The sequence below is a fragment of the Aulonocara stuartgranti genome (assembly GCF_965226115.1).
Source record: "Aulonocara stuartgranti genome assembly, chromosome: 6".
Lineage (NCBI taxonomy): Eukaryota > Metazoa > Chordata > Actinopteri > Cichliformes > Cichlidae > Aulonocara > Aulonocara stuartgranti.
In genome coordinates, this window is record NC_138944.1 from 14,064,264 (window position 1) to 14,076,432 (window position 12,169).

The 12,169-nt window shown below is 40.2% G+C and overlaps 1 protein-coding gene across 1 annotated transcript; it reads left to right on the plus strand.

The window, feature by feature from the left end:
- The first annotated feature begins 665 nt into the window (after positions 1-665).
- Positions 666-5,746, plus strand: LOC309707700 (beta-2-glycoprotein 1-like). Its single transcript, XM_082535184.1, has 8 exons — positions 666-772; positions 1,306-1,482; positions 1,961-2,057; positions 2,452-2,528; positions 2,848-3,036; positions 3,639-3,818; positions 3,954-4,151; positions 5,458-5,746. The coding sequence occupies exons 1-8, from the start codon at positions 703-705 to the stop codon at positions 5,520-5,522; spliced, it is 1,053 nt and encodes a 350-aa protein (XP_082391310.1). The 5' UTR covers positions 666-702; the 3' UTR covers positions 5,523-5,746.
- The last annotated feature ends 6,423 nt before the right edge of the window (positions 5,747-12,169 follow it).

Below are 12,169 nucleotides of genomic sequence, written 5' to 3' on the forward strand. Positions count from 1 at the left end.
TGTCTCTTTCTACATAGATTCAAATTTCTCTTGAGTTTTAGCTCAGTAAGACAGATTTTCTTTATACTGTTGTATAAGACATCAAGCATGGACACCATGAGCAATGGTGACATAGGTGAGTGCAGAAATTTGTCAGCAATGATTGATTTTAAGGCATTCCTATGTTCTAAGGCATCTCTGACTCACTTGTGCTAATGTTTCTCAAACTTTTTGTTGCATGCCAAACTTCAGATACTGAAAACGGTTCAAACTCTACAATTTTTCATCAGCTGGTAACATAAATGAAAAAAAAAAAACATATCCAACTTAGATTCAGTATATATTTTTCTGATTGTCTCCTGCCTGTGGTGACTCTTGTCCCAAGGCATTGCATTAAGCTCTGCAGAGTAATTTATCCGCTACAAAATGGTGACACAGGAATGTAAAAAAGGTTGCAGCGTTGGGCAACAATCGTGGCAACAAGGGAAAGTCCACTTGTCCGGTTTGTTACTTCCAGTAAAAGGTCACAAGGATCACAATCTGTAACTGCAGATAGCGAGCAAAATACAGAAAACAAAACAAAGATAGGCAGTAAGCAGTTACTTCATGTCGCTCTTATCTATTTACTCTAGAGAAATACAAACAGCAGCAACAGAGCGAGTCAGTATTTGAACCAGAGGCCACAGGAAAGTACTGAAGAACATCTGAACATTTCGACAAAAGATGGAACGATGGCTGACTTTGCTTCTGCTGTTTCCAGTTCTGTTTTTTAGCACCGTGACATCTGCCAAGGGTATTATTTCTTGTTTTTTTGATATCATATGTCTTGACTGTATATACATTTTTCATTTCACTGTTTTCTGTTTTTAGGATCACATCATCGCAATAGCCTTGTTTTAAAGAAATGTACTTTTGTAGTGCAGTTTTTATGTTAATGATTGTCACAGAAGTAAAATATTTGGGTTTTTTAGTTATAAGGAAATCAATCAGTAATCAGTTACTGAAGTACGATCATAAATGAGTGTTTTTGAGCTTCATATGCAAAAAAACAATACTTTCAAGTGAATACTGCTTCTCTAAAGTAGCAATATTTGTTTAGCACAGACAGTTAATATTATTTGATAATCCGAAGACTTTTTTTTTTTTAGTAAAAATACGTTTCCATAATTATATGTGAATAATTCATTTCTATGGGAAAATGCTGGTGTTCACTTTGTAGTGCTGTAAGGCTTAGTGTTAGATATTTTGCAAATGTAATAATATATAAACCCTCAGTTAACTTGACAGAGTGCATACACTTCTTAATAAATCATTTTGTTTTCAAAGGATGTCGCAGACCTCAGCTGAATGCCAACATCAATGTGGCTGTGGACCAGATGTTCTTTGACCCTGGTGTGGAGTTAGCGCTGTCCTGCAAAGACGGATACACCCCCATCTCAGGCCCTCGCACAATTGTTTGCACTACCAGTGGAGCGTGGACAGCCACTAAATTTCTGTGCAAGCGTGGGTCTCCATTTTTTTTGTGAGAAATTAACATCTTGGAACTGATTGCCTTGTATTGTAACTTAATATCAACATAAATTCATCATCTTTCATGACGCATTTAAGATTTTCAAGTCAATTGTCTCCTTAATAACAACACTTTTGCAGAATAATTTAAAGGAAACTGTAATAAGTGCAAATATTACTAATATGTTTCAATTTGCTCTAGAAGGAGTGTTTTTTCTATTTTTTGTAGAGTAACCTAATTTTAACTGTAACATTTTCTAATACTACTAATTGACACGCTTCATGTTTGTTCTTATGTTGTAATATATATTATATAATTTAAAACGTTTAAATAATGAAAAGGTTAGACTATATACAGTGGGACCAGTATTTGATGGTTTCATGAAAGAACAGAATGCAAATCTTTTTCTGTTTACATTATTCTTCAACAAATAAATACCGAAACTTATCATGAACATATTGTTTCTTGCAGCAAAGCTGTGTCCTTATCCTGATTCCCCACCTAATGGAGACTTATACTACGAGGATACTGTCTACCAGAGTACGATCAACTATACTTGTCAGGAAGGGTAAAGGAAGAGCATCTTGTCAAATTTTATTGTGTGACATCGTACACCACACCATATCTTTGCACATACACCACAAACCAAGAGTAATAAGACTCCATAATATGCAGTAAAAGTAGATGTATAACCAGCTGCTGTTTTTGATGCGCCATTTAAAGACAAATTTGTTTCCTTAATCTATCGGGCACTTTGTTCTCGCTAACGCTTTGGTTTTTTGGCGTGCAAATAAAGAACTTCTAATGAGGTGCAAAATACTGTCTAGTGGAAAATGCATGTTTAGTAAATAGCAATCAAACATTCAGTCAGCCTTTGCATTCAAATAGATTTAACATTTTTGAGTTATTATGTGATTAAACATTTTAAGCATTAACTTAATGAATAATATTGCACTGCATAGGTATATACTGTCTGGATCCAGCACCTCTGTCTGCCAAGCCAATGGAACATGGAGCTCACCTGTACCAGAATGCATAGGTACAGAATCACAAAGAGAAAATATATTTATTTCTTTATTTATTAAAATTGTATTTGATGTATATAAATATATGTTACAGCTATCTGGAATATGCAGTTGTTCTTCCTTCGTACTGTTTATATGTTTTTATATCTATGACATTCAGAAATAAAATTGATGAGAAACAAGAATTTACTGAGTGGGCCGAGCTGTAGAAGGCCATGCAAATTATTACATACTCTAAAACAGGCACAAGTTATAAGTAATTAGGTAAGACACTTTACAATTTCATGTAACGATACATATCTAAATTCACTCATTGTGTCTCTCCTGTCGCAGCTATGACCTGTGGTCTTCCTCCGATCCCAGAGTTTGGGATGATTGTTTACAACACCAGGGTTAGAGGGAACACCACTGATTACGGCATCACGGGGACTTACAAATGCCTGCCTCCATACGCACTTTTCGGTGATGCAACGGCAGAGTGCACGACCAGTGGCACCTGGACCAAGACACCCAAATGTCGACGTACGTGAGGATGTAAAAGCTACAGCGGCACTGCAGATGTATTTTACTGAACACAACCATCCCTTCAAACTAAAAGAAAGCCCAAAAATATATGTGTTAGCTTTGACGTGTCACAATTTCAAACTGTTAAAAAGCTGAGGATTAGAGTTTAGTATTTATGTCAGTAACAGTAGATTGATTAAACTTAGGATAAAGCTGAAACATCTCCCATTTAGTTCTGAAAACTTTAAAAATCATACTTTAAAAAGTATGAGCGTCTCTATCATACTCCATAATTAGATCATAACAAGCATAGTAGAAGTATAGTTGTTGATTGAATAAGTATCTTTTCAATTCAGGACAGGATGAATGATCAAATATGCAGTTAATGGACAACTCGTGGTTCTGTTTGTTCACTGAGAATAATGTGAAATCTGAGGAAAAATACTATAAATCTAAATACATTTGGACAGATTTTGGAATTTTCTCCCTTCTTAGCTGTAAAGTAAAATATTCCTCTCCAGTAAAAAGGTCATAATGATGCAGAGCTATGAAAGACAGCATGAAGCCTAGCTACATTAATATTGTCGTCTAAGCAGTCTACTGAAATTGCTCCTTTACAGGGGTGACTTGCTCTCTACCAGAGAACATTGATAGAGGCTACATGTCAACCAATGACCAGAGAGACTTTGACTACCTGGAGACCATCAAATATGGCTGCACTGGAGATTATATAGTGGAGGGAAGTCTGCAGATTGTTTGCCAGCAGGATGGAACTTGGTCTGAGAAGCCATCCTGCAAGGGTAGGACTGTAGCCAATATCACATCTTTTAAACCACACTTTATTTTCAAAGAGCTGCGCTTTTTAGGAGATTATATTAGTTGAACGGAGACCTTCATCTCTTGTATTTTTTAATTCTCCTTCTTGTAACTTACAGCTCCTTGTAAGATTGGAATAGATAAAGGGAGGATACTTTACAAAGGGAATAAAATGTGGATTGAAGACTTTAAACCCAACAAAGTCTTCCACAAAGATATTGTCTCTGTCTGGTGCATGAACAACGCCAGGAAATGTGGATATTCTGTGTCAACGCAGTGCATCGATGGAAGGCTCATGATCCCTGAATGCTATGAAGGTAAGGTCTATTTCATAAAGAAAGATAAAAGAAAGCATAACAATACACTAGCAAAAAATGAATAATCATAATAATCCATCCATTTTCTTCCACTTATCTGGGACTGGGATGTGGGGGGAGGAGGAAAAGCCCAGGCCCCCTCTCCCCACCCACCTCCTCCATTTTATCTGGGGGAGCATTAAGACATTCCCAGGCCAGCCGAGAGATATAATCTCTCAAGCGTGTCCTGATTCTGACCCGCGGCCTCCTCCAAGTGGGACATGCCCAGAACATCTCACCCGGGAGTTGTTCAGCACGCATCCTAGTCAGATAGCCAAACCACCTCAACTGGCTCCTTTCAATGCAGAGGAATAGTGGCTCTACTCTGAGCTCCTCTCGAATGGCCAAACTCATCTCTCAGTTCATTTCCACTGCTTGTATCTGCAATCTCGTTCTTTCAGTCACTATCAATGTAGTCGCTATACCCCAATCTGTCCCTCTCCCCTCACTTGTGAACAAGTCCCGGAGACTTAAACTCCTCCACTTGGGGCAGCAACTCGTCCCTGAGCTGAAGTGAGCACTCCACCTTTTTCCTGCTGGAGACCATTGCCTCAGACTTGAAGCTGCTAGTTCTCATACCAGCTTGGCTGCAAACTGCTCCGGTGCAAACTGGAGGCCACCACCTAATGAAGCCAACAGAACCACATCATCTGCAAAAAGCAGAGATGAGATTTTGAGGCCACCAAAGTGGAAGCTTTGTTAGTCTCACCACCACATACTCCCACTGGGTACTACAGGGGATGCCGTTGAATGCTTCCTCCAAATGCACAAAACACATATAGAACTGGTCACGTATTCAAAGTCTATGCCAGCACCCTGACATAGACTTCCTGGGGAGGCTGAAAAGTGTTATCCCTCTGAGTTGTCGCAGCCCCTAAGGTCCCCCTTAATATATAGGTTGTTTTTTTTTTAAAGGGACATGCCAGTAAAAGTGACATATTTACAGTCTTCAACAAGTAACCAGTAGACTGTGACACAGGGATTTGTACTAACTTTCCATGTGGAGATGCTAAAAGTACTCATTTCCCATTAGAACTATTATCACTCAATCGTGCAGAAAATAGCAAAGCACAGCTGCACACATGGGTTCTTCTGCTGTCTGCTTTCTTGAGATAACAGAAAATATTTCCTTTAACTGTCCTCCTTTTTTTCTGTATCTTAATAAATGTAACGATGACAGTTCTCCTCAGCACTCTTCAGTTATTAAGAGCTTAAAGTTACTGTGAATATTCTAACTTGTTCCATGTTTCATTGTGTCTTTTTCCAGAGCCCAGTGGTATAAATTATAATCTCAATTCAGGTTCACTTCCATCAGAAATTCAACAATGCTGAAGAAAATGCAGATGCCAACTGAGGTGATGCAATATGGAGCACATGTTAACGCATTCTGGTCGCTGAAATTAAAGAATGTGGTTTCACTGAAGCTACATTTACGTTGTAAAAAATGCAGTTCGATTTGTAGTAGTTTTATAATTCATTTATGAAAGGAATTTAAATTTACTGTGTTCAGGATTGAAACACGATGTGTGGATATTACTTTCCATTAAAGGCCAGGAGACAAGTGTTCACATTTAGCTGTTGCTCAAAGTGTGTATATGTCTGTGTGCACATTTGCAAGCTGGTTTTTCAGAGTACCTTTGCTTCTATCAATTCACATCTAGTGTCCTGTTAAATTTAGAGATTATTTTAGTGTTTCATTGAAACTGGTAAAGTTCTTAACAAAATGAAGATTGCTGCAGTTGTACTGCTGTTTCTCTACTTACACAATTCTCTAAAATCCCAGAAAAATGGTTCAAAAACCAATTTAGACAAATTCTATGATTAAATTCAAATTTATTTGAATATGTAAAAAAACAAAAAAACAAAAAAAAACACCCACACAAAACAATCAGACAACTTATAAACAAGCACTTGGTGACAGTGGTAAGGGAAAACTGTGTATTAACAGAAAGAAACCTCAGACAGAACCAGGTTCAGAGAGAGGCAGCCATGTGTCGTGACCCTCACTCCCACATGTTTACAAATTAACATCACATAAAGACATGGGGTCACAGGGAGTGAAAACTATTCAATTCAACTCAATTTACTACAGTTGTATTTATATAGCAACAAATCACAACAACTGGTGCCTTAATGCGCTTTATATTGTAAGGTAAAACCCTACAGTAATACAAAAAAGAGGAAACCCCAACAATCATATGACCCCTTCTGAGCAAGCTCTTTGCCGACAATGGGAAGGAAAAACTCCCTTGTTGGTCAGTGGTCATGACAATTTACATATCAATGATCAAGGAACTGACCGCACACAGGCCACTGTTTGCCAGTGGTGCTAGTTTCACTCATTTTGTAAATTTACTTTAAGGGTGGGATCCAAGTCCAAGTCACTTGGATGTGTCACGGGTATAAGTTAGAAGGGAACCCCGGGAAGAGCAGCAGGGGATGATCACGGGACCAGAAAGACAAGTAAAATCTTGTTAAAGTAATTAATAAAATACATACTTTATTTACAGCATAAAAATGTATCCTGATCAGGGGAAAGAATAATTAAAAGAACATAAAACTAAACACAATAAAGGTCCATTCCGCAACAGTCCCAATCAGTCTCCGCCACACTTAAGGCTGATAACAGTCCACCGAACTCCACCAGTGGGGCCAGGCCGACAGCGCCCTCCAGTAGTGTCCTCCACCACTCCGCTCCGCTAAACACAGTGAAGCAGCAGCAGTCACCCATCCTGTACCAGGGATGTCTTTATACATTTCTACAACGGGATTTACCCCGCGAGGGCAGAGCTCTAAACTCCGCCCACCGCTGCTCTGTGGCTAAAGTGTTTTAGCTGGTGTCTTGCTGCCACCTGGGCGAAGTCTGCCATCCATGGACCGAAGGCCCTCCTGTGGCTGCGCCTGCCGTCACGCTACTCCATTGCTCTCTCCTTCTCATCTGCATCCAGCCACACGTGTCTTCTCTGACCTGCCAGACCATCTTATTGGCCGCAGCCATCAAGAGAGGCCTGATTGATTTCTGTCCCCTGTGTCTACTTAGGGAAAGCAGGGGGCGGAGTCTCTCCGGAAGAAGATCCAATAAACACAATAAAAGCATACAACACTAAAATATACTCGACATTAAAACACAACAAAGCATGCAACTCTAGATAAGAAATCCTTCTTGCCCAGATGATGAGTGATGAAACATTTCTCAGACTGAAAATGCTACATCCAGATGAACAGAATCAACTTTGGGAGATTTCCTTACGTGGATGATTGAGCATGCGTCAAGACAATCAACACGGTCCTGTTACTATATCAGCTTTATACTTTATACCAATCATCATAACAAGCTTTCCTTAAAAAGACATGTTCTTGTGTGTCAATGCAGCCAAATAGTGTAGCCTTTTGGGTGTTAAAGGCAGGAAAAAAGATGGAAGAGAGCCAGAGATTAATTCTAACTAATGCTTAAAAGAGGATAAAAGAGAGTAATAATGTATACATTATGTGAGCTATGGCCCTATGATTTATGACAAGGGAAGTTATAAAGGAAGTAATAAAGATTTATGACAGTTATAATGTTAATGACATGTCATACAATTATTATATATCATACCTGGGTATAATTGACAACAACATGATGAAAATATGATGATGAACATATGGAACAGCATTATGAATATTATGTTTGAGAATATGATTCATTCATTCATAATGATGTCTTCACTTTTTAGACAGCTGTTGGCTGTGTGTTTGTGTGTGAGAAAATATGTTAAATGATAGTAAACAGGTTGTTGTCATTAAACGGCTGCTTTTGTGACAACAGAGGGTGATGGTGATGGGTGCAGCTGGAGGCTGCAAACCCGTTGAAAGTCTGTAACTCATTTTATGTGTTTATTTAATCCGAAAAAGGAAAATCACAATCCAAGTGAGACTTACACATTCTACAGCTCCATGTGAGTCGACTGTCCAGGAGCAGACTCTGAATAGACAGGTGAATCTTCACACAGCAGCCAGTCTGGGCCAAATGACAAGACCTTCGACTGACATTTTGAGCACCGAGGTGAACCACAAATAAAGCAATTTAAAAAAGAGGTGGCCCAACCCAGGTCTCATCAGCCAGAATTTCACCTAATGACAATAACCATTATTCAGGGTTCGAGCCACAACCTGAAGCTCCTCCCTGAAGCACAAATAAAGCAGTTTCAAAGTGGTACCAGCCAGAAACCGGGGGGTGGCTTTACCCGACAAATTAGAAACACAGATGTTTTTACGGCCTTCTGATAAAGGGTTTGGTGTTTAGTATCCCTCAGACAGTGGGGGAGTTCAGGACGTCACACTGGCGCTCTAGATGTCAAGCTTCTGCGTTGACCAAGGAAGATTCGGAGCTCATCAAAATAGACGCCGGTGTCCTGCTGTGCTTATGATACAGTAAAGTGGAAATTTTCCTACTTTGCCAAAGATTTTTATTTTTCATGCCTCTGTGATTTTTATTTTAGATCACAGGGACAGCCTTTTGTCATGGTCCTGCATCTCTGACCCAGCGTTTTGAGCTGGTTGTAGACTCATTATTCTTTCTGGTTATTTAAGAGATCACTTAAAGCCAAACTATAAAGTCAGTACTTTATAATTTAGCGTCCTGTAGTGCATTTCAGTTTATTTCTAGTTTGTTGGTCGCATTATGTTTAGTTTTGCTTCCCCGGTCTCATCAGTCAGGGCATTTATGTGAAAAGTAAAAGACCATCTTTGAATCGAGGAGGGGGCCTAGTGGTACATCTTTCACCATCTTACAATGCTGAGATTGCAGCCATTCCCCAACTCTCTGTGAATGGTACTCATGGCCTTTGATCAATGGTCATTAATCAAGCATAACAACACTTACATGCTGTTATTCAAAAGCCCATGTGATAAATAACATATTAATATAATAGCTCCTCAAATATTTCCTGGACACTAACATTTTTTATTTGAGAGTTTTAAATCAATATCAATAATTCTATCAATAATTAACCTCACGGTTATTTGTTGATAGACCTCACACCCAGCTGTCCAGAGCACCTGAGGCTGAGATCAGGGATACTGTCTAAGAAAGAGCTTTGTGTTTTCTTATCAAGGAAAAAATGATTTTAAAAATATGTCAGTAAGATTGAGAAGACACTTTGCTTTGCAGAAAACACTGACCTCTAGCTCACAGAGAAATCGCACAGCTATATTAGAAGAATGCTCACCAGATTTTATGCAAGCGAGCTCTGCATCAACCTTTTAAAAGGTAATATCCTTATTACAGATTGCCAGTATAAAAAAAATAAGACGATACAAGGAAAACAGACTGATGGCTAATAAGTGAGATGGAGTCATGCTACTACTTCTTACTACGGTGTTACCTATCATGGTGGCAATATGTGCAATTAGTAAATAACAATCTGTTTCCATACATGTATTATCATAATAACAATAAAAATGCACAAAATGTATTTGATCTCTCCTGAACAAATCAAACGGCTACATGAAATGAATCTAAATTCAGGACAGACAAGAAGAAAGTTGAAAATGATCTGGATTATCAGACTCAAAAGGCTACAGTGGCTGGAATGATGACGGTGAATGAATAAAGACAAGCCTGTCACAGTGTGAAAAAGGACCACAAGTGTACACGCTGTCCGTTCTTATTTTCTTTTTTATTGTAGAGACACACTACTGACAGTCTCTTTCTCCACTTTGGTTGAGCACCCACTCATGACACTCTGACACTCTTCTCCCACACTCTGCTCCGGCTGCAAAGCCAGATACCACCAGGTGATATGGGCATCCTTCATGCGGTGGAACCACTGTAGTGGGGCGTGGTCCGAGCAGAGGGTGAATGAACGTCCCAGGAGGTAATAACGGAGGGAGTTGACCAACCACCAGATCGGCAGGCACTCCTTATCCATGGTGCTTTATTTTTGCTCACTTCCTGTCAACTTCCAGCTGATGTAGAGTATTTGGCACCTCCGATCCCAACTCATCTGTTTCCCAGAGAAGCGGTTTCAGCCTCTCTCCATACTTTAAGGAGGTTGAGGTGATATATCTGTGTGACCGTACAACTTCTTAGTCTACACCCCCCACTTGCCGTGTGATCGCTAAGGGCCCTTGCCACTTGGCCAGTACACTTGTCCAGTAACTTTGAGCTAGAAGAAGTGAGTAATACAGGCATTTTATGTCCCAGTGAAAATTGCATGAGTCTAGCCCCTCTGTTGTACATGCACTACTGATGTTCCTGGGCCTGGAGCAAATTTCCCTGTGATAGTCTTCCCAATGTGTGTAGCTCTGAGGTCCAGAAGATACAGACTTTAAAGGTCCAACATCGTCTGCGGCTTCTTGTTACTCAAAGGGTGAAAATCCCATGGAGGTGTGGGGCACCTCCCACACTGCAAACAACAGAGGGTCTAACCAGCGAACCCAATTGCACTCATCGTCATGAATTAACTTACAAATCATGGACTTTAAAGTCTTACTGAGTCTGTCCACCAGCCAATCAGTCTGAGGGTGGTAGACACTGGTCCAAACAGATTTAATTCCCAGTCATTTGTATAGTTCTATTAGTGTATGAAACATGAACAATGTGCCCTGGCCAGTCAGTATCTCTTTCGGGACGCTGACTCGGGAGATGACCTGAAACAGTGCCTGCCCCACACTCTTTGCAGAAATTGTGTGCAGCACCACTGCTCGGGATGGTCTGCCATTCGCCATGGTCTGGGTACAGCCCAAGTCCACCAAGGCCTGGCGTATACCGCTTTGGAACCTTACTGGTACACCGTACATCCCTCTCAGACCGAGGGAGGTTGTTGGAGGGCCAGCAACACGAAACATCTGCTCCATCTTGAACAGCAGGCTGCTGGTAGACATGCCCGGGTTGCCCACACCTCCAACACGGCTGCCTCGGCGCTTGTTCAGCTCACGGTGAGTGAGGTGTGGTGTCTGTAGCTGCTGTGACCTGTACAAATAGAGCACAGACAAGCGGGTTAGTGGCCAACTTTGGCCACTACCCTGGAGCATCTTCCTCAGAGCTTGGACTAGTGGTTGTAGATGTCCCGCTGCTTTCCTTGGCCAGTGTTATGCCAGCATCCAGGCTGGCTGGCCAGTGAGAGTGGACTCATTCTGCGGTCTCTGTGGGGAGCCCCGCAAAGAAATGCTCCTCCACCACCAGGCATAGGCAAAAGGTCGGTCCTCCGGGCCACTTTCAAACACCTTTGTCTGGCACTTAGACTGGTCCTGCAGCTGTTCCAACTGATGATATTTATCGCTGCTCAGCTTTCCAGCTGCATCCCTCCACTCTGCACACCACACAAAGCTCTTAATTCAGGTCCTGGTGTCCTACTCATATAGGGAAGACATGATTAGAAATGGTCAACAGCTTGTTCTGGTCAGCCTCCCCGACACACCCTGAAATCACTGCTCCAGCCCTCCACTGCAGCTGAGCCATATACAAACCACACATGACTGTCATACATATTTTATTACTTCCTTTATTGCTTCAATTGTCATAAATCAGAGGGCCATAACTCACTTTTTAACATAAGGTATATCTTATCATTCTCTGATTCTACATCATTGGTAATAACTGCCTAAATCAAGGAGATTACAATAAATGCTTACACAAGCATCTGACAAAAATCAGTCATAATATAAACTGTAACAGTATTCAGTTTAGAAGAGCTGTTGTGCTCTGAAGTGAAACCTTTAACTGACAGGACACAATTTGTGAAGCTGGGAATATTCTTCATCATGCTTGGATGTATTAAAATTAGTATTATTTGCAGATGGAACAAATATTTTTTATTCTAGGGAAAAAGAGTCACTGGAACTGGTCACTTCAAACATGTGGAAAAAAAGTAGTTTGGTAGGACCAAATTATCATTAAATCTACATAAAACTAAAATTTGTTATTCGGTAAGAATGATGTACAAGTGCACATAGATGGTGTGGAAATTGATACATTTAATAAAAATACATTTCTT

What these genes read in the sequence shown, in the direction of transcription:
- LOC309707700 (XM_082535184.1), top strand. Translation starts at nt 703, where the DNA reads ATGGAACGATGGCTGACTTTGCTTCTGCTGTTTCCAGTTCTGTTTTTT. An exon ending in CACCGTGACATCTGCCAAGG is followed by an intron (nt 773 to 1,305) that starts GTATTATTTCTT and finishes TTGTTTTCAAAG; the next exon opens with GATGTCGCAGACCTCAGCTG. An exon ending in GATCCCTGAATGCTATGAAG is followed by an intron (nt 4,152 to 5,457) that starts GTAAGGTCTATT and finishes GTCTTTTTCCAG; the next exon opens with AGCCCAGTGGTATAAATTAT.